The following is a 20366-nucleotide window of genomic DNA, read 5'->3' as shown; positions in this document are numbered from 1 at the left end:
ATACTGACATTCCGGGAAAAAAATTGATATCAAGGTGGAGATGGTGTTAGGTCTCTTGAAGAACAAGGTGGATATGTCCCCAGGTTGTTGAGAAAAATTAACAAAGGAGATAACTGGAACCTTGACAAATCTCTGATTTCTCTCTGATCACATGTGAAGTCCCTGAGAACCAAAGAAAATCCAATGTTGTTCAAGCATACTGTAGGCTGGTGTGTCTTACAGTTATGGTAATTGAAGATTCTAAGGGATAGGATCTATTCACAATCAGAAAAGCATGAAGTATTATGGATAGTCATCATTGCTGTGTGTAGGGAGGTCAGGAGTTAAAGTTGATTGAAATTAAGGAGTTGATAAAGATATGACAGTGAATATTGTCTACATGAACATTCCACAAGGATCTCCTTGATAGACTGTTCAAGAAGATCAAGTTACATGGGATCCATAATACCTTGATCGATTGGTTTCAACGCTGGCTTGGCCATATAAAACGGATGGTAGCAGTGGAAGGCATTATTCTGAGAGGAGGTCTGTGACCATTTGTTCCAGGGCCAGTGTTATATATAATTTGGACAAAAATGGAAGTTGGCTGACATTTTAGTCTCCACAAAAAAATGGTAGAGCTGTGGATAGTGAAGAAGGGTGTCAAAAGATACAGATCATTTGAAAACGGGCAGAAAAAGGCAGATAGAATTTAATTCAAACAAGTATGAGGTGTAACTGTAATTGATGTGTTGAAGTATATTTCTTTTAAAAATGCCTTAGTAAATTATAGAGTTAAAATATTGTATCTGTATTCTTAGCAAGTTAACTGTGGGTTCATTCTTGGAGTCGATGTGTCTTGGACAGACAAATGGATCTCAAGTAGGTCTTAATTATTCAAGAACTACTGAGGAAGCCATCTGTTTTTAATCAAAGCCTTTTGAACAGAGATGAGGTCAGAGGTTGTTATGGATATGGAATGGAACAGAATTTTGGTTGAAATAAAAATGATGGCCATGTAACTGTCACATGATTTGGAGAAGTATATTACTGAATTCAGACATTTTGATTTCAGTTTTGGAACAGTTCAGCTGGAGTTCACAGAAGTCAAAACACTGTGACAGACAGGGTTGAAACCTTGTGAAAGACAGGGTTAAGTTACAGTAACCAGAATTGGTGCTGGTTGTTGTGTTACTTCTAAAAGGGGAACATAGAATCCATGGCTTTTGAAATAATGAAGACCACTTTACTGTCTCTTTGGAAAAGAGGACTGGGTCTATTTTTGTGTTTGGTCACTTCATTTAACCCTTGTCCAGTCTGTGAATTCACAGAGGGCAGATTCGTCATGTGAAAAACATAATTGTGAGTAAAAGAGGCCTAAAGGTATAAGGTTTAAAAGTGCTTTATAATTATTTCTGAACTGGGAATTTAAGACCTTCAAGCAAGATAAAATAATGCTGAATTTTTAAAGGTCGGCTTTTCAGAATGGGAATTATCACACACGCACACAAACACACACACACATATATATATATATACACACATTTTACATTTGCACATGTAGGGGTTAAGTTATTAATAGTTTAATAAAAACTATTGATTTGAATTTGCCATTGCTGTTGCTGTGTTGGTACTAGCAAAAACCCTTTAGACCCAAACATAATTAAAAGTGTTGTTAGTGTGTAACATTACACTTTGAGAAGTTAAATACAAGAGGAAACTACAGGGCCCTTAGGAGTAATGATAAACAGAGGGAATTTGGAGCACATATCCATAATTTTCAGAAAGTAGCAGCACAAGTTGATAATGTAGCAAAGAAGGCATATAGTATATTTACCCTCATCAGTCGGGCATAATTGGTGACAAGTCCATGTTGCTGCTGAAAACTTTGATAAAAGTTAATTTGGACAATTCCAGTTGCTGGATTATAGAGTCTTTGGACAGGGTAAAAAAAAAATGTTGCCTAGATTAGAGAATATAGCTAGAAGGAGGTTGGACAAATTTGGATAATTTTCTCTGGAGCATTGAAGGACATTTACATGATAGAGGAATTAGGGAATATGGGGAGAAGGCAGGTAGGTGGAGTTAGGTCATAAATTAGATCAGCCATGATCGTATTGAATGGCGGAACAGGCTCGATGGGCCATTTTTGGCCTACTCCTGTTCCTACTTCCTATGTTCCTGAGGGGTGATCTGAGAGAAGTATACGAAATTATGAGAAGCAAAGATTGGGTAGACAGTCTTTTTCCTCAAGGAGGAAATGTCAAATTTCTAGAGGGCATAGCTTTAAACAGAGGGGTAAAATAGATCAATGAATTTTTGTTTTTATTTAGTGGTAGGTGGCTGGACAACAACCACTGTGGTTGTGGAAATTGTTACGAGTTTACGTAGCATTTAGACAGTCAATGTTGGAATATAGGCCTCAAGGAGACAGGTGCAATGAATTTAAATTGGCATCAGAATCGGCACAAACATTAGGGGCCAAAGGCCTGTTCTGAGCATTTTGGTGTTAGGTTAAATGTTTAATATTTATTGGTATCACGTGTGGAGAAAAAAAAATGTGTTTATGACTTTATATCAGCACTGACTGATTTTTTTCCTCCCTCTACAGATGACATCACTTACATATTGTTTCTCTAGTTTTCTCTTTAGTTCCAGAATTCCAGCAACTGCTCTGTCCTGTGCCTCAATTTTCTTTCCCCTTCTCCTTTTTCCAAATAATTTTCTTTTAGGTTTCCTCCAAGAGAGGAGTTGCACTGTCAGCTGACTCCAACAATTATCCCGCTTCAGAGCTTTACAATATTATTGGTTTGTATATTTAAGTCCCAGGACCCTCTCCTAGACACTCCCTTTATTCTCACTGCCTCTCTGTAATTAAAACTTTTTTTCTGACTTGCCCAAGTTCTGAAGGTTGTTCACCTGAAGTCTCAATCATTTTTTCCCCCCCACACATCACTCCCAACCTGCTGGATACTTGCAGAATTTTTGGGAAAGTTCTTCTCACTTGATTTTTAATTTGTCTATATCTCAATATTCAATAGGAAAGATACATCCAGCATGTTTTTCGTGACTAATTGGGTTTATTCATGATATAAAAGGATACCATTTGGCTTAACAAGTTTATACCAACATCCACCGAGCAGTCCCATTCTTCCTTTCCTCCTTTCCTGTCATCCTGCAACTTATTCTTTTTCACACCCCAACAGTTCCTGATTGTTTTGCCATTTATCCACTCTCAGTACTGAATAATCCAATTGAGATCTTGCAAACTTTGGCCAGTCAACATTGGCTTCTAAGGATCGTTTCTGTCACTGTAATACCCTTTCTGTCCAACTGGCTTGAACAACGCAAATCCAAAACACAAACTCTCGCCTTAAATATCAAATTAAATTTGGAGAGGTTTTAGGCTGCCTGACAACTGCCAGAAGTTTTCTCAATTACTCTTTTGAAACTCCATTCTCAAAGTACCCTGTATTTGAAATGAAGAAATAAACTAAGATATGGTCTCCAGTTTTTTTTTTAAAAAGAGGCTTACTTCCTGTCAAGGAACAGATGTGAGAAATTTATGCTGGATACATGTAGGCTCCATCTATAATGTGATCATATTGTAACTTAAGAGATTCAGTATTAGAACAATGCTTAATCACTCACCGGGTGCTGTAGAATAAGCATACAAGAAATCAGCTTCTACAGGTATTTTTTGCAAGGATGTACTCCTTTCCTCAACACTATCTGTTTCAATGCTGTCGATCATAACACCTGCATCAAATTCATTTCCTTGACAGGCCTAAGCAGCAGAGAATGGGGAAACAAAAACAAAAAATTTAATATCTGGAAAATTAAAAACAAAAAAAATCTACTAATTCAAAAAATAATATTCAAGTTGCCTAACAAAAATTAATTCTGGAACATGATAACATCGTCAACTGCTCAATTTAAATACAAGACATGATTTACAGTACATTGCACATTGTTTACCTTTTTCTGAAGGGAAACTTCAAAAGAGATTGCATCCATAACATCTATCATAGCAATAAAATAGGCTATTCCTCTTGAATATCTCGGCACTTATAAACAGATCATTCCAACTTGATATTTGTCTTGGCACATATCTCTGGGCACAGCTTGTAGTTCAGAGAGTGAAGTTTGACATTATCCAGAATTCAAACAGTAAAAAAAATACAGGAAATATATAGTAAGAAATACAAGATTGGGTGGATGGACTTCTCAAGGGAGTGCTCAGACTTTGTTGGGCACATGCAGATTTGCCCTGCTGAACCAGCAATGCCTCTCAGTGCATACACATTCTTTTTGCTGTCATCACTGGTGTGGAGGCCAGTGGGGTTGCACCACAGGCCTGACCGGAAGACCGGTACTGAGGCAAGTAGGGTTGTGCTGAGGGCTTGACTGGGACACTGGCCCAGAAACGAGTGGGGTTGCGCTGCGGGCCTGGCCAGGACATTGGCGCGAAGGCAAGTGGGGTTGCACCGAGGGCCTGACCGAGACACTGGTGCAGATGCAAGTGAGGCTGCCCTGAGGGCATGTCCAGGACACCAGAATGACGAACCAGCCGATGCCACTCACCACTGGGGAAACTCTCCCAAAGTGACTACCTATCCCTGTTGTGACAGAGCATATAGATATGGTTTGGAGAGATAAATTAGAAAAGATTTGTTAGAGAAGGTCACATACAAACACTAAAATAGATTTTATTTGAAATAGTGGATCTCTGCCCCATGCTAGACATATCGGCTACTCAGATCTTTTGCAAGAGCTTTTGAAGAGTCCTAGAGTGCTCAAGAGACTTCACTAATGGATTGTTGTTTACCAAAGGCAACAGATGAAAGAGCATGCTGGAGCTGCTGCTGTCTGGGAGAGCTTGCTGTTGTAAGAGGGTCATGTGGTGAAAGAGAGGGAGCAAGAGAGGGAGAGAGAGAGAGAGAGAGAGAGAGAGAGAGAGAGAGAGAAAACGACCTTATGGTTCATGCGAGAGGACTGGAGTAAGAGAAACAGAAAAGAACTCTGTGGTGTCCTGAAAGAAAGAGGTTATCATCTGGAGAACCCTGAAGGGGCAAGCTTCGTCAGAAAGACACTGAGGTGACTGATGGAAGTATATCAGTTGTGGATGTCCTGGAACAACAAATATCTCTCTGAAAACCGACAAGAACCTTCCTGAGCGGTAAACATTTACCTTTCAAACACCAAAGCCTGGTGAACTTTATAAATGTTAAATTCTGTGCACAGCATAAGAATTGCCTGCAACCAGTGAACTTGGGGAACGAGAAGTGAGATTGACTGAACCAAATAACTTTTCTGAACTTACACATGCATTGAGCTTAGAATTAGAAGGGGGGGGGGGTTAAGTTAGGTTAGTTAAGTCAATAGAGATAAGTTAAAGTTTGATTCTATTTTCATGTTTAAAGATAATTAAAAGCAACTTTTGTTTAAGTAACCATTTGTCTTGGTGAATTTCTGTTGCTGCTGGGTTTTGGGGTCCTCCGGGCTCATAACACTGCCTAGTAAGAATCTTCATTTTTACTAGTATTAGGTATATTAGTAAGGCTTTATTTGTAAACTTGGTGGAGGCGGTTAATTATGATGGCGGCAAGGTTAGTGCAACACTGTCACAGCATCAATGACTGGAATCGTATTTTAAAAGACTGTAAATTACAGAAATTACTTGATTAAAGTTATCTTTACATAAATAAAGACTACAATAAGATTTTTTTTAAATTACTGTATGTAATTTATTGTGTTTTGTCTTTTAAATGGTGTATTCTTAATGCAGGTGTATTTGTCAGGCATTGTAAGAGTGAGTGAAACATGAAAGTCTGTGGATGCTGTGATTGTAGTAAAACACCAAAATGCTGATACTCAGCCGGTTTTTTTCAGCATCTATAGGAGTCAAAGATATATTGCCAATGTTTCAGGCCCAAGACCCTCAAGGAATAAGCAGAATAAGTAAGAAGCAGGAAATCTTATAAAGTATCAAAATTCAAACAATGGGGAGAAAACCAGACCAACAAAGGTGTTAATTGGTTAAGGGACAAGGTAAGAATTTGAGACAGAATGGAGAATCAAGCCCCTTTCACACTTGCATCCCAGTTAATAGGCCATTCAGTGTCCCGGGAGAGGAATGGGGCTTTGTCCTTTCACACTAGACCACTCCTAAATGGAACAATGAACACTTTCACACTTACATGGGTTTATCCCTGGTACTTGGTCTGTTCTACTTTTAATAGGAAGTGCCTGCAATGCAATTGCCCGTTTCACACTTGCCGGATCTCAACGCTGGCATCTATAGATGCTGGGGATTGTACTAGGAGTTGAAGCTGGAAATTCCTGGCATGAAATTAAGTCATCTGATGACTTAAATCAAGCAGATTTTGCTTTCGTACTTGCCACTTTAAAGGCCAATTGGCATTCAATTCCTGGGATCACTGCCAAGTGTGAAAGGGGCTTCAGAGATAGGGAAAGTGACAGCGGAAGAAGAGATGGGGGTGTTTAACAAAAGCTAGAAAAATAATAATGCCATCTGTTTGGCAGGTGCCCAGTCGAAAGATGAGGTGTTGTTCTGTTCCCTTCAATTTACAGCTGGTCTGTCTTGCAGCAAATGAGACCATGGACAGACATGTCAGCAAGGGAATGGGATGGAGAATTGAAATAGGTGGCCACTGGGAGATCCACACTATGTGGTTGACAGAGCCAAGGTGCTCAACAAACAATCTCCATGTCTGTGACCAGTCTCTCCAATGTGGAAGAGACCATACTGGAGTACCAGATGCAGTAGATGACCCTTGCAGATTCACAAACAAAATGTTGCTTCACTTGGAACAACTGTTTTGGGCCCTGAATGATGGTGAGGGAGGAGGTCTGAGTGCAAATGGAGCACCTCCTGCAGTCATAGGGACAGGTCCCAATGGGACGATTGGTGGGAGGGAGGAGTGGACAAGGGAGTCTCAGAGGGAGCAGTCCCTGCTGAAGGCGGAGAAGGGAATACGTGCTTAGTGGTAGAACTATGTAGTAGGTGGCGGAAGTGGATGTGTTCGATGCAGAGGCTTGATGAGGACAAGAGGAATCTATCCTTGTGCATGGTGAGGAGTTGCGGAAAATGGAGGAGCTGCGGGTGAGTGCTGAGCTGATGGTGGTAGAGGGAAAGCCACGTTGTTTGGAGGAGGACATCTCTGATGATCTGGCATGGGAGTCCTCATCCTGGGTGCAGATGCGTCGGAGAGGAATTGAGAGAATTGGATAGTATCTTTACAGCAGACTGGTTGGGAAGAGGTGTAGACGAGGTAACTGCGGGAGTTGGTGGGTTTATAGAAGATGTCTGTCGAGAGTTTGTCGGCAGAGGCAGAGAGCGTGTTGCTAGAGATTGACCAAGTGAATTTGAGGTCAGGGTAGAAAATGGCAGCAAAGTGGATGAAGTCAACGAGCTCATTGTGGGTACATGAGGCAGCACCAAAGTAGTCATCGATGTAGCGGAAGAAGAGTTGGGGGCCTTGCCTGTGTAGGCTTGTGGCATGGATTGCTCCACGTAGTCAACAAAAAGGCAGACATAGCTGGGGCTCAAGTGGGTACCCATGGCTAACCTGGAGAAAGTGGAATGAATCAAAGGAGAAATTATGATGGGTGAGGACAAGTTCTGCAAACTGGAGGAGGGTGGTGGAGGGAGTCTGGTTGATTCTATTATCTAGAAAGAAACAGAAGGCTTTGAGTGTGGGGATGGAGGTGGATATTGGATACCCATGGTAAACATGAGGCGTATCAAGTTCAGGGAACTGGAAGTTGTTGAATTGATGGTGGATGTGTGAAGTGTCCAAGATGTAGATGGGGAAGGACAAGACCAGGAGGACAAAACAGAGACAAGGTAAGCAGAACATCAACACTTCGTCTTCTGACTGGGCACGATCAAACCAAATGGCATTAATATCAAATTTTCTGGCTTTTATTAAAACAACCGTGCCACCCACCCACCCTCCAACTTCTTCCCCCTTCGCCTTTCCCTATCTGTCTCTCCATTCCATCTCCTTTCGCACAAACATGATAAATTCTTACCTTTTCCCTTATCATATCCAATTAACAACTTTCAATGGTCTGGATTTCTCCCCATTGTTTGAATTCTGAGACTTCCTGCTTCTGGCTTATTCCTTGAAGGGCTCAGGCCTGAAACGTTGGCAATATATCTTTGTCTCCTATAGTCTCGGAAAAGACTGGCTGAATTCCTCAAGCATTTTGGTGTTTTTATTGTAAAAGACTCAGTCAACCTGAAAATTCACATATCCGACATCTGCAATCCCCATAGGTGTTGGATAATGGGTATTTTACTGTACATGGAACTGAAAAAAAAATGGGGCGGGGGGGGGGGGTTTATGGTGTGGAGAAATTCCAGACAGTTGTTAGAGTAGATTATTAGATCAGCACAACACTCTGGGCCAAAGGGTCCGTACTGTGCTGTCATTCTACACACTGATCCTTCAATACCTGTATGAAGAACAACTTTGGTTTGCCAACTAGAGATTTGCATTGATCTCCTCTAAATATACTAGTGAATTCCTTAATTTCTTTGCATCCATCTGTTCCATACAGAAATCCTTCTTCTCCATGACTAAGGAAAATACAGACGAAAGCTGCCATTTGGCTGTAGTCATCCTTGGCAACTATCAATAAACAAAATAGAATGTCATGAATGATAAAAGCAGGAACAGTTAGCACAATTTTAAAATCTAGATTTCATCATCTATTTCTTCCCAAATTTGCCCATTCTGGAAACATAATTTCTTGATGAAATTTAAAAAAAAAACCCGAATTCATGCAAGCCAATTTTTCATATTTACTTATTTTACAGCGATGAGTATTGTCAACAAGTCCAGCATTTATGTAATTTTTTTCCTACACAAGTCTGTAACTGCCAGGTCAATAGAGCGTTTCAAGTCAAGGATCAATAGACTTTACCAAGTCTGAATTCCAAATTATAACAGAATGATGGCCCAAGATTGCATGGATTTATACCCTACCCCTTTTCTGTTCCAATGATTTGCATCAGATCATTAATGGCTGGGCAAGCAGATAGCATTGTCTTTCCCATTCATTCCATCAAACCTTTCATGCATCTTAAAGATTTAACCAAAAATTGACTGTGCTTCCACAGTTGCCTTAGTATCTCAAGCCTCGCATCACAAATGATCACATTAACTAATTAAGCTACAAAAACACTGTTGAAAGGCATAATGCAATTTAATGACCAACACTTACCAATATTCAGCTTTTCAAGCATCTGACCACATGTAAGATCATTATAAATTGTAATTTTAAATCCCAAATTTTTAAATGTCATTTTTAAATTACCAACATCTTGATCAGTACCATTGCGAATATGCATCCCTTAAAACAAAAAGCAAAAAAAATTGTAATTTTATTTTCTTATGAACTTGCTTTATATTTGTTAATTCCATTGTGGTATCAATTATTCAAGCAGTAGAGATCATCTTTAAAAACTATTACAAATATTGAGGTTTTGATGGTGAATATAGTGATCCTACTTACCAGGGATCAGGTAACAAAAAGAAAACACTAAGGCTGAGCCTGTTGCAAAAGGATTCACTAGATGGCCATCTAATTTTACACGCTTTATCAAAGCAACACTAAAGTGATACTATTGGTGTCTTAGTTAATTTCTGGGATTCATCATTTCTGAAGGACCTCCATGCTGATGCAATCGCAAAAAAGGCTCGCCAGCAGCTATACTTAGTGAGGAGTTTGAGGAGATTTGGTAGGTCACCAAAGACTTGCAAATTTCTACAAGTGTACCATGGAGAGCATTCGGACTGGTTGCCTCACCGTTCACTGTCTGGTATGGAGGTGCTCATACACAGTACAGAAAAGGACTACAAAGAGTTGTGAACTCAGCCAGTGGCAGTCAGTGCCATCACCCCATCGAGGACATCTACAAGAGGCAGTGTCATAATAATGCAGTCTCTATCTTCTAGGACCCCCACCATCCAGGCCATGCCCTCCACAGGAAGGAGCCATTAAGAGTCTGAAGTCAAACACCCAATAACACAAAAACAGCTTCTTCCTCTCTGCCATCAAGTTTCTGAACAGACAATGACCTACAGATACTACCTCACTTTCTCTTCTCATTGCATTTATTTATTTAATCAATGAATTTATAGCTTTAATATTTGCACTTGCAATGCCACTTCAAAACAACAAACTTTGTGACATGTTCATGACAAATTCTGATTCTGCATCAACTGTAAGACATTGCTGGTCCAAGTCACTCCTGGGATAAACTCTCAAGCTCCCAAGTTATTTAAGTTCACAAATGATTCACTTTCACAGTACTATGAAAATTTAAACTTGGATAATTTGGTGCATTAGTGATATCACTATGGAATCAACCAAAGATGATGCATCATTAATAATGATTTAATAAACATTAAAATACTTGAGCAGCAACAGATTATAAATGAGCAAGTTAATTGGTTTTAATTCAAGCACAATCTAAATTGTGTTTAGAAATCATATGTGCAAGGAAATGTGCAATTACCTGTATGCGGCTTGAAATTCTTATTGTTAAAAATGACGCATATGCCAATATGTTTGTAATTCATATTATATATCATAGGTGGATCATCAGATTCTGCTCTGTCTCCATGATCAAACGGTTTTTGGGTTCTGAACAGGAACACACTCAGATTTACCATGCGACAGATATGATTCAGTTTAAAATAGAAAAAATGTAAAACAAATCTATTTTAATACAAGCAGGCATTCTTCTTACTTACACAAAAAGTATTTAATAGGGTTAAATCTGCCTGAGAAAACCATGCGGATAAAGAACAGTAAAACTAAAACTCCATTTCCTAATTCCAGGCTTCCTATCTATTTCTTCCCCATCTGCTCCATTTAGTTTCACAACCTTGCATTAAAACATCCAGAAGTCACAGAAGGGAGTGTCAGAGAGAAATACACCTCAGTAACAAGCTCTTCAGCACAACTCATCCATACCAACCAAGTGGCCTCTCTGAGATAGTCTCATATCCCTCTAAACCAGCCATTCTCATTGGGAGTCCTGCACCACCCAGGTCAAAAGCACATTTGAGTAAAAGCTTTATTTTTTTTTTTTTAAATTTTTTATGTAGTCAGTAGGAACTTAAACTTGACTGCAACACAGGGAAGGGGACCGATAACCTTTGAGCAGAGTCCAGGGGGAAGAGGGGCAGGTAAAAATGTTGAGAATGGCTACGCTTAACCATTCCTGACAGCAGCCATCCAAATGTCATATTGTACTTGCCTTTACCATCTCCTACGGCAGCTCATTCCAGATACCGACGACGATTGGAAAAAGTTACCCATTCAGTCCCTTTTAAATCTTTCCCCTCTCACCTTAAGCCAACTCTCTCTAGTTTTAGATTCCACAAATCTGAGGAAAAAGGCATGACTGTTCATCTCATCAATGTCCCTCATGACTTTATACTCCTCTATAAAGGTCACTCCTCAGCCTCCAGCACGTGAGGATTAAAAATAATCCACACATATCTAGTATCTCATTACAACTGAAGTACCCCAGTCCCAGTTGCACGCTCATGAATTTTTTTTTCACCCAACCCTTTCCACGTTAATAGCATCCCTCAATAATCTACATCCTAGGGTACTTAAGGAAGTGGCCATTCAGATAGCAAATGCTTTAAGAATTATTTTCCAGAACTCGATAGGATCAGTACCCTGGATTGGAGGGTAGCTAATGTTACCCCACTATTTAAAAAGGGGGGGTAGAGAAAAAGTGGGGAATTATAGGCCGGTGAGCTTTACATCAGTAGTGGGCAAAATGATGGAATCCATTATTAAGGATGTAATAGCGGAGCATATGACTAGCAGAGAAGGGATCGGACGGAGTCAACATGGATTCACAAAAGGTAAATCGTGCTTGACAAATCTATTGGAATTCTTTGAGATGGTGACAGGTAAAATAGATGGGGGAGAGCCAGTGGATGTGGTGTACCTGGACTTCCAAAAGGCCTTCGATAAGGTCCCGCATAAATGACTGGCTTCCAAAATCAAGGCTCATGGGATTGGGGGCAAAGTATTGATGTGGATTGAGAACTGGCTGGCAGGTAGAAGAGAGAGAGTTGGGATAAATGGCTCATTTTCTGAGTGGCAGGCAGTGACCAGTGGGGTGCCACAGGGATCTGTACTGGGACCCCAGCTGTTCACAATTTACATTAATGATCTGGATGAGGGGATTGGATGTAATATCTCCAAATTTGCAGATGACACTAAGCTAGGAGGGGTTGTGTGCACGGAAGAGGGGGTCAGGAAGCTCCAGTGTGATTTGGATAAATTGAGGGACTGGGCAGATACATGGCAAATGCACTACAATGTGGATAAATGTGAGGTTATCCACTTTGGTAATACAAACTGGAGGGCAGATTACTATTTGAATGGCAATAGATGGGGAAGTGCAGAGAGACCTAGGGGTACTTATACACCAGTCTCTGAAGGCGAGCATGCAGGTACAGAAGGCGGTTAAAAAGGCAAATGGTATGTTGGCCTTCATATTAAGAGGGTTTGAGTATAGGAACAAGGATACCTTACTGCAGCTGTACAGGGCCTTGGTGAGACCCCACCTGGAGTATTGTGTGCAGTTTTGGTCACCTTATCTAAGGAAGGATGTTCTTGCAATGGAGGGAGTGCAGAGGCGATTCACCAGGCTGATACCTGGAATGGCAGGAATGACTTATGAGGAAAGATTGCGCAAATTGGGATTGTACTCGCTGGAGTTTAGAAGATTGAGAGGGGATCTCGTAGAGACATATAAAATTCTGGCAGGACTGGACAGAATGGATGCAGATGGGATGTTTCCAATGATGGGAAAATCCCGAACCCGGGGCCATGGTTTGAGGATAATAGGCAAACCATTTAGGACCGAGATGAGGAGGAATTTCTTGACCCAGAGGGTGGTGAATCTGTGAAATTCATTGCCACAGAGGGCAGTAGAGGCAGGTTTATTAAATATATTTAAGAGGGAATTAGATCTATTTCTTCAGTATAAGGGTATTAAAGGTTACTGAGAGAAGGCGGGGACGGGGTACTGAACTTTAAGATCAGCCATGATCTCGTTGAATGGCGGAGCAGGCTCGAAGGGTCGAATGACCTAATCCTGCTCCTATCTTCTATGTTTCTATGTTTCAACCAGGTTGACCAGAACTGTACACAATATTCCAAAAGTGGCCCTGCCAATGTTTTAAACAACCACTACATGATATCCCAACTCCTCCATTAATTATTTTAAATGCTCATTATTTTCCTAATGTATTCATTTTACAGATGGTCTTGCTGGCAAGGGCTACATTCAGATGAATGTTCTTTTACACAGTTCTGTAAATGACTGCTTAAATCATTGTTACCAAGATATAACTGAATAGGATCAATTTGATAGTCTGCTTTATTGTTTCAATGTATGGATTAGTGTCAACAACAGCAGAAATTTACCCTGAGAGTTTGACATCTCAAATACAGAATCTTGCATAAAACCAGAGAATGCTACAGCAGAGGAAAATGCCCTTCAGTTCATTTCAACTGTGCCAAACTATTATTCTGCCTCGTCCCAATGACATGCACCAAGACCACAGCCCTCCAGACCCCTCCTATCTATCCAAATTTTTCTTAATTATCAAAATAAAAATGAAGACCATGCTCACCACTTCAGCTGGCAGCTCGCTTCACACTCTCAACATTCTGCTTGAAGTTCCCCCTAACGTCCCCTTTAAACATTGTCCCTTTCACTCTATACCCATGTTCACGTAACCCCAAACGGAAAAAGACTACTTGCATTTACTCTATCAAAACCCCGCATAATTATGTATACCTCTATCAAATCTTCCCTTATTATTCTACACTCCAGGCAATTAAGTCCTGAATTTTTTTTTTTTTAAACCTCTCTGTAACTCAGTTCCTCAAGTCCTATACATCATTTTTGCAATATTTACAATCGTATTGTGATGGAATATTTGGAAATGTTTTTGGGAGATAAATTGATAAAATTAGAGTAGGTTGCATACATATACACATTAAAACAGATCTTATTTGAAATATTGAAGAATTCAGTGACTTTACAGAAACTTTGGAGAATGCTATGCACATTTCACAAGTAGGTGCTAATTGAAATGATGTCACGAAATGAATAGAACATTGTCTTGGAAGAACAACCAGACTCCGGTTGTCTGTGTTTGACCTCTTTGCAGAGTGCTCACACAGAGGTCCTTGAGAGGTTTGTTTACCTAAAACAACAGATGGGAGCAGAAGACTAACTCCTATCGTTTGCTGGAGAAGGAGGGGGTTTTGCAAGTGAGAGAAGGACATGCGGCTGGCAGTTGGAATCTCAGAGAGAGGGAAAGACTGAACAGTGTCAGCCAGGAGAAGCTTGTTGGAACTGTTACAGAAGACACTTTCAGGTGGCCAAAATACCTCGATATGAAGCCACATATTCTACCCCTATGTAGCTGTTGGAAGGCCACTTCAGAGTATGAGGCGCACTTTCCAACCCTCCTCCAAGAGGGATAATCACTGGAGTCCCCCTAGGTACCTGAATGCAACCAAGTGAAAGCAGCTGCTAAGGGGATGACAATCAGCTGGCGAGCACCTGACAGCCCCCCTCCTCGCTGCCCCTGCCCCCTAACATGGGACATCAGGGCTGGGGCATCCCGCACTGGCCTCCCAAACCCCGGCGTCATGAAGGGACAGGAGCTGGAGTGCGCTCTGAGCTGTCCCTTTCAGATGGACAGTGCAGCGCTTTCAGGGCTGCCACCTGAACAACCATTCCACAGGTCTGCATCCACTTCTGCAGGCACATTCTTGACAGAGAATGCACCTGAAAGCGGCTAGAAGCTCCAGAGTGGCGGATGGTTGGAAGTACTCTCTGTCTGATTTTTCTCTTGGAAAAAGAGGAACAGAAATGAACTCTGTAGTAGCCTGAAATAAAAAAGGTTATCATCTGGAGAACCATGATAGGGTAAGTTTTATCAGCAAGACATTGTGGTACCTCAGTTGTGGAAATCCTGGAACACATCTCTCTGCAAACCTACAAAACCTTCCTGAGCGGTAAACATTTACCTTTCGAGCACCAAAGCCTGGTGAACTTTATACAGGTTAAATTCTGTGCACAGTATAAGAATTGCCTACAACCAGTGAACCTGGAAGAATGAGAAGTGAGATTGAACTATGAACCAAAGAACTTTTCTTAAATGTACACACACATTACATACACTTGAGCTTAGAATTAGAAGGGGGTTAAATTGGGTAGTTAATAGTGATAAGTTAAAGTTTGATTCTGTTTTCATGTTTAAAGATAATTAAAAACAACTTTTGTTAGTTACTACTTGTGGTGAATTGCTGCTGGTTTCTGGGGTCCTTTGGGCTCATAACAGTATGGATATCTTTCCTGTAGTTTTCTTTTCTTTCTTTGGCTTGGCTTCGCGGACGAAGATTTATGGAGGGGGTAAATGTCCACGTCAGCTGCAGGCTCGTTTGTGGCTGACAAGTCCGATGCGCGACAGGCAGACACGGTTGCAGCGGTTGCAGGGGAAAATTGGTTGGTTGGGGTTGGATGTTGGGTTTTTCCTCCTTTGCCTTTTGTCAGTGAGGTGGGCTCTGCGGTCTTCTTCAAAGGAGGTTGCTGCCCGCCAAACTGTGAGGTGCCAAGATGCACGGTTTGAGGCGATATCAGCCCACTGGCAGTGGTCAATGTGGCAGGCACCAAGAGATTTCTTTAGGCAGTCCTTGTACCTTTTCATTGGTGCACCTCTGTCACGGTGGCCAGTGGAGAGCTCGCCATATAACACGATCTTGGGAAGGTGATGGTCCTCCATTCTGGAGACGTGACCCACCCAGCGTAGCTGGATCTTCAGCAGCGTGGACTCGATGCTGTCGACCTCTGCCATCTCGAGTACTTCGACGTTAGGGATGAAAGCACTCCAATGAATGTTGAGGATGGAGCGGAGACAACGCTGGTGGAAGCGTTCTAGGAGCCGTAGGTGATGCCGGTAGAGGACCCATGATTCGGAGCCGAACAGGAGTGTGGGTATGACAACGGCTCTGTATACGCTTATCTTTGTGAGGTTTTTCAGTTGGTTGTTTTTCCAGACTCTTTTGTGTAGTCTTCCAAAGGCGCTATTTGCCTTGGAGAGTCTGTTGTCTATCTCGTTGTCGATCCTTGCATCTGATGAAATGGTGCAGCCGAGATAGGTAAACTGGTTGACCGTTTTGAGTTTTGTGTGCCTGATGGAGATGTGGGGGGGCTGGTAGTAAGGGGAGCACAACTACACACATACTCCAAATTTAGTCTGGTACAACCTCACCATAACATCCCAACTCCTATACTCAGTACTTTGATTTATGAAGGCCAATATACTATCAGCTCTCTTTATGACCCTATCTCCCTGTGACATTATTTTCAGGGTATTATGTATCAGTATCCTCAGATCCCTCTGTCCTATTGCATTCTTCAGTGCCTACCATTTACCATGCATGACTAACTTTGGTTAGTCTTCCCAAAGTGCAACACCTTACACTTGTCTGCATTGAAACAGTTTTCCAGTTTATAACCCATTCTTCCAGCTGGTCCAGTTCCTGCTGCAAAGTTGTGAAAGTCTTCCTTGCTGTCCACTACACCTCCAATCTTTGTGTCATGTATGCACTTCCTGATCTAATTTACCCCATCATCATCAGATTGTTCATAAAGAAAACAAACAATAGACCCAGCATCAATCCCTGAAGCACACTGCTGTCACAGGCCTCCAGTTAAACAAGCAATCATCTACTACCACTCTCTGGGTTCTCCTGCAAAGCCAAGCAAATCTAATTTAATAGCTCATCCTGAGCATCAAGCGACTAAACCTTCTTGACCAACCTTCCATGCAGGACCTTGTCAAAAGTCTTAATAAAGTCATTGTAGACAACATCCACAAGTATTTCTCCATCACCTTTCCTGGAAACCTCCTAGAAAAACTTTACAAGATTGGTTAAACACCACCTAACATGTACAAAGCCTTGTTTGCAATGTGATTCCCTAATCAGTCCCTGTCTATCCAAATAAATGTATATCCAATCTCTTAAAATACCTTCTGATAACTTTCCCAATACAGATGTTGGGCTTGTCAACCTACAAGTTCCTGGAATATAAAGCAACAGAACAACATTGGCTATCTGCCATCTCACCTGTGGCTAAGGATGTTTAAATATATCTGCCAGGACCCATGCAATTTCTACACTAGCCTCCCTCAAGGTCAGAGGCAATATAGTGTCAGGCCCTAGGGATTTATCCATCCTAATTGCCTTAAGGCAGCAAGCACCTCCTCATTTTTAGTCTGCATAGGTTCCATAACCTCACTGCTTGTTTGCCTCACTTCTATGAGTATCAACATCTGAATAAATATAGAAGCAAAAAAATCTTCAAGAGGACCAATTTTGTCTCTTACAATCCTTTTGTTCCTAATATATTGGCCTTGTCTGCTAAAGCAACCTCACGTCGTCTTTTACTCCTTCAGATTTTCTTTTTGTTCTTTCATGCATTTTTTAAAAAAAATGCTCCTCAAACACCTCATTTGCTCTTTGTTGCCTCTACCTGCTTTTCACCACTTTCTTCTTCTTACTCAAAACGGTTAATAGCAATGCTATTACAGCGCTAGTGATCTGGGTTTGAATCAGGTGCAGTCTGTCTGTAAGGAGTTTGTACATTCTCCCCATATCTGCTTGAGTTTCCTCAAAGTTCCAGTTTCTTCCCAACTTTCAAAACATACATGGGTAGGTCATTTGGGGTATTTGAGCAGCACAGACTCATGGATCGGAAGGACTCATTATTGTGTTAAATTTTTTTTTAATTTAGATCTTCAATATCCCTCAAAAACCATGCAATTTTTCTGTGGCTGTTAACATACTGTATAATTTGGTTTACAAGTCGACCCCCATTTTTCAGACTAATTTTAAGGGTTTATGATATATCTGGCATACAAGTCGACCCTCATTTTTTGGGCTGTCTGGGCCTCCAAGAACAACCCAAAATTTTTTAAAACATCCCAACCGCAAGTAACAAAGCCGTAAATTAAGTAAAAAACCCTAAGCCTACCAGACAGCAATGGCCCACGGAGTTGGAGTGGCGACATTATGCTCCAGGCAGGAGCAGAAACCTTGGCCTACCAGGCAGCAGCAGTGACAGCCCATGGAGCTGGAGAACCGACATTGTGCTCCCTGTGGGAGCAGGAACCACAGCCAACCAGGCAGGAGTGGCGAAAGCGACCTCAGGGTCTCAGGTAAGAGCAGTTATGGCGGCACCCAGCGGTGAGGAGGTGTCAAGGAGTGGCGGCGCTGGTAGTGGGGAGCTGCTTCCAGCATCGACTTGTATGTCAAATTGACATCAATCAGATTTTTTTTTTAGGATCTCAAAAGTATATCTGTGTATAAGTCAACCCCACCCTCTTTTGAGAATTTTTTTTTATGGTTTCTCAACTCGACTTGCATGCCGAAATATATGGTAGCTTTTAATCCGGAAAGGAACATTAACTCTGTACAGGTACACCCTGACTTACGTCCATCTGCACATGAGACTTAATTAAAAGAAAATAAGAAAATAAATTTACACGGTTCATGTTGTATTTGACAAACTATAACAGAGATATAGGGCGTGCAAGAGCCAAAATATGCGTACTTACCTTGTTATTCAGAATTCTGGGGTCTATAGGCTGGGTGCAGCAATCTTGATTCCTGTGGGCAAGCGGGCGCGGTGGGGTCACGTATTGGAGTTCGGTTGGCACATGCTTGAGAGTTAAGGGCACAAATATCGTCAGGACGCTTAATTCTCCTGCATGCACCAACCAAACTACAATACACAAACGCACCAACCAAAGACTAACATGCACACAGAAATCAAGATGGCCATACCCAACCTATAGACCCTGGGACGCCAAACAACAAGGCAAGTATGCACATTTTGGCTCTTACATATCCTGTATCCCTGTTATAATTTGTCAAATAGAACAAAAATTTATTAAAAACTGATTTGATCAGAGTTTGCTTTAAGACTTCAGGACTCCACACACGCAGGCAAAATTCCAACTTGCGTCCATTCCGAGATGTGAACAATCCTTCGGTCCCAATTACAGTTATTTACTGGGGACTACATGTACTCTCAAAATTTCACCTTTGAACACAACCTACTTATCAAGCACACTCTTGCCAAAAAATAACATCCCAATCATGCTTTCTCATTCCCTCAAAATTGGCCATTCTCCATCCCTCAACCCAAGGACCAGATCTATCCTTATCTATAATTAACTTGAAACTAATGGCACTGTGATCACTGGACCCAAAGCATTCCCCTACACACAGTTCCCACATCTGCCCTGCCTCATTCCTTAAAAGGAGGTCCATATTGCACTACCTTTTTTCTTTGATAAAACGATCTAACTGCCATTAACTAAGACATCTTTCATTATAACAACTTCAACCACATCTAATAGCTTCCTGACTAGTGTTACATAGAAACATAGAAGATAGGAGCAGGAGTAGGCCTTTCGACCCTTCGAGCCTGCTCTGCCATTCAACGCGATCATGGCTGATCTTAAAGTTCAGTACCCCGTCCCCACCCTCTCTCCATAATCTTTAATACCCTTATACTGAAGAAATATATCTAAATCCCTCTTAAATATATTTAATGAACCTGCCTCTACTGCCCTCTGTGGCAATGAATTCCACAGATTCACCACCCTCTGGGTAAAGAAATTCCTCCTCATCTCGGTCCTAAATGGTTTGCCTATTATCCTCAAACCATGGCCCCGGGTTCGGGATTTTCCCATCATTGGAAACATCCCATCTGCATCCATTCTGTCCAGTCCTGCCAGAATTTTATATGTCTCTACGAGATCCCCTCTCAATCTTCTAAACTCCAGCGAGTACAATCCCAATTTGCGCAATCTTTCCTCATAAGTCATTCCTGCCATTCCAGGTATCAGCCTGGTGAATCGCCTCTGCACTCCCTCCATTGCAAGAACATCCTTCCTTAGATAAGGTGACCAAAACTGCACACAATACTCCAGGTGGGGTCTCACCAAGGCCCTGTACAGCTGCAGTAAGGTATCCTTGTTCCTATACTCAAACCCTCTTAATATGAAGGCCAACATACCATTTGCCTTTTTAACCACCTTCTGTACCTGCATGCTCGCCTTCAGAGACTGGTGTACAAGTACCCCTAGGTCTCTCTGCACTTCCCCATCTATTGCCATTCAAATAGTAATCTGCCCTCCAGTTTGTATTACCAAAGTGGATAACCTCACATTTATCCACATTGCAGTGCATTTGCCATGTATCTGCCCAGTCCCTCAATTTATCCA

At 41.4% G+C, this 20366-nt stretch overlaps 1 protein-coding gene and 1 long non-coding RNA gene across 2 annotated transcripts in view; one reads left to right on the top strand and one right to left on the bottom strand.

The window, feature by feature from the left end:
- The window catches only part of LOC138764327 (caspase-3-like), a 44426-nt gene that overhangs the window by 3417 nt on the left and 20643 nt on the right, over window positions 1-20366 (bottom strand). Inside the window, exons 3-6 of the mRNA XM_069940090.1 lie at window positions 10532-10659; window positions 9235-9363; window positions 8464-8639; window positions 3631-3766 (exon numbers count right to left, since the gene is read on the bottom strand). Coding sequence (XP_069796191.1) covers window positions 3631-3766; window positions 8464-8639; window positions 9235-9363; window positions 10532-10659 — 569 coding nt within the window. The remainder of the gene's footprint in view (window positions 1-3630; window positions 3767-8463; window positions 8640-9234; window positions 9364-10531; window positions 10660-20366) is intronic.
- Window positions 1-20366, top strand: part of LOC138764337 (uncharacterized) — a 41555-nt gene that overhangs the window by 18904 nt on the left and 2285 nt on the right. The window lies entirely within an intron of this gene.

The sequence above is a fragment of the Narcine bancroftii genome, chromosome 1 (genome assembly GCF_036971445.1).
Source record: "Narcine bancroftii isolate sNarBan1 chromosome 1, sNarBan1.hap1, whole genome shotgun sequence".
Classification (NCBI taxonomy): Eukaryota; Metazoa; Chordata; class Chondrichthyes; order Torpediniformes; family Narcinidae; genus Narcine; species Narcine bancroftii.
Note: the sequence above shows the minus strand (reverse complement) of the source record. Positions and strands in the feature narration are given on the sequence as shown.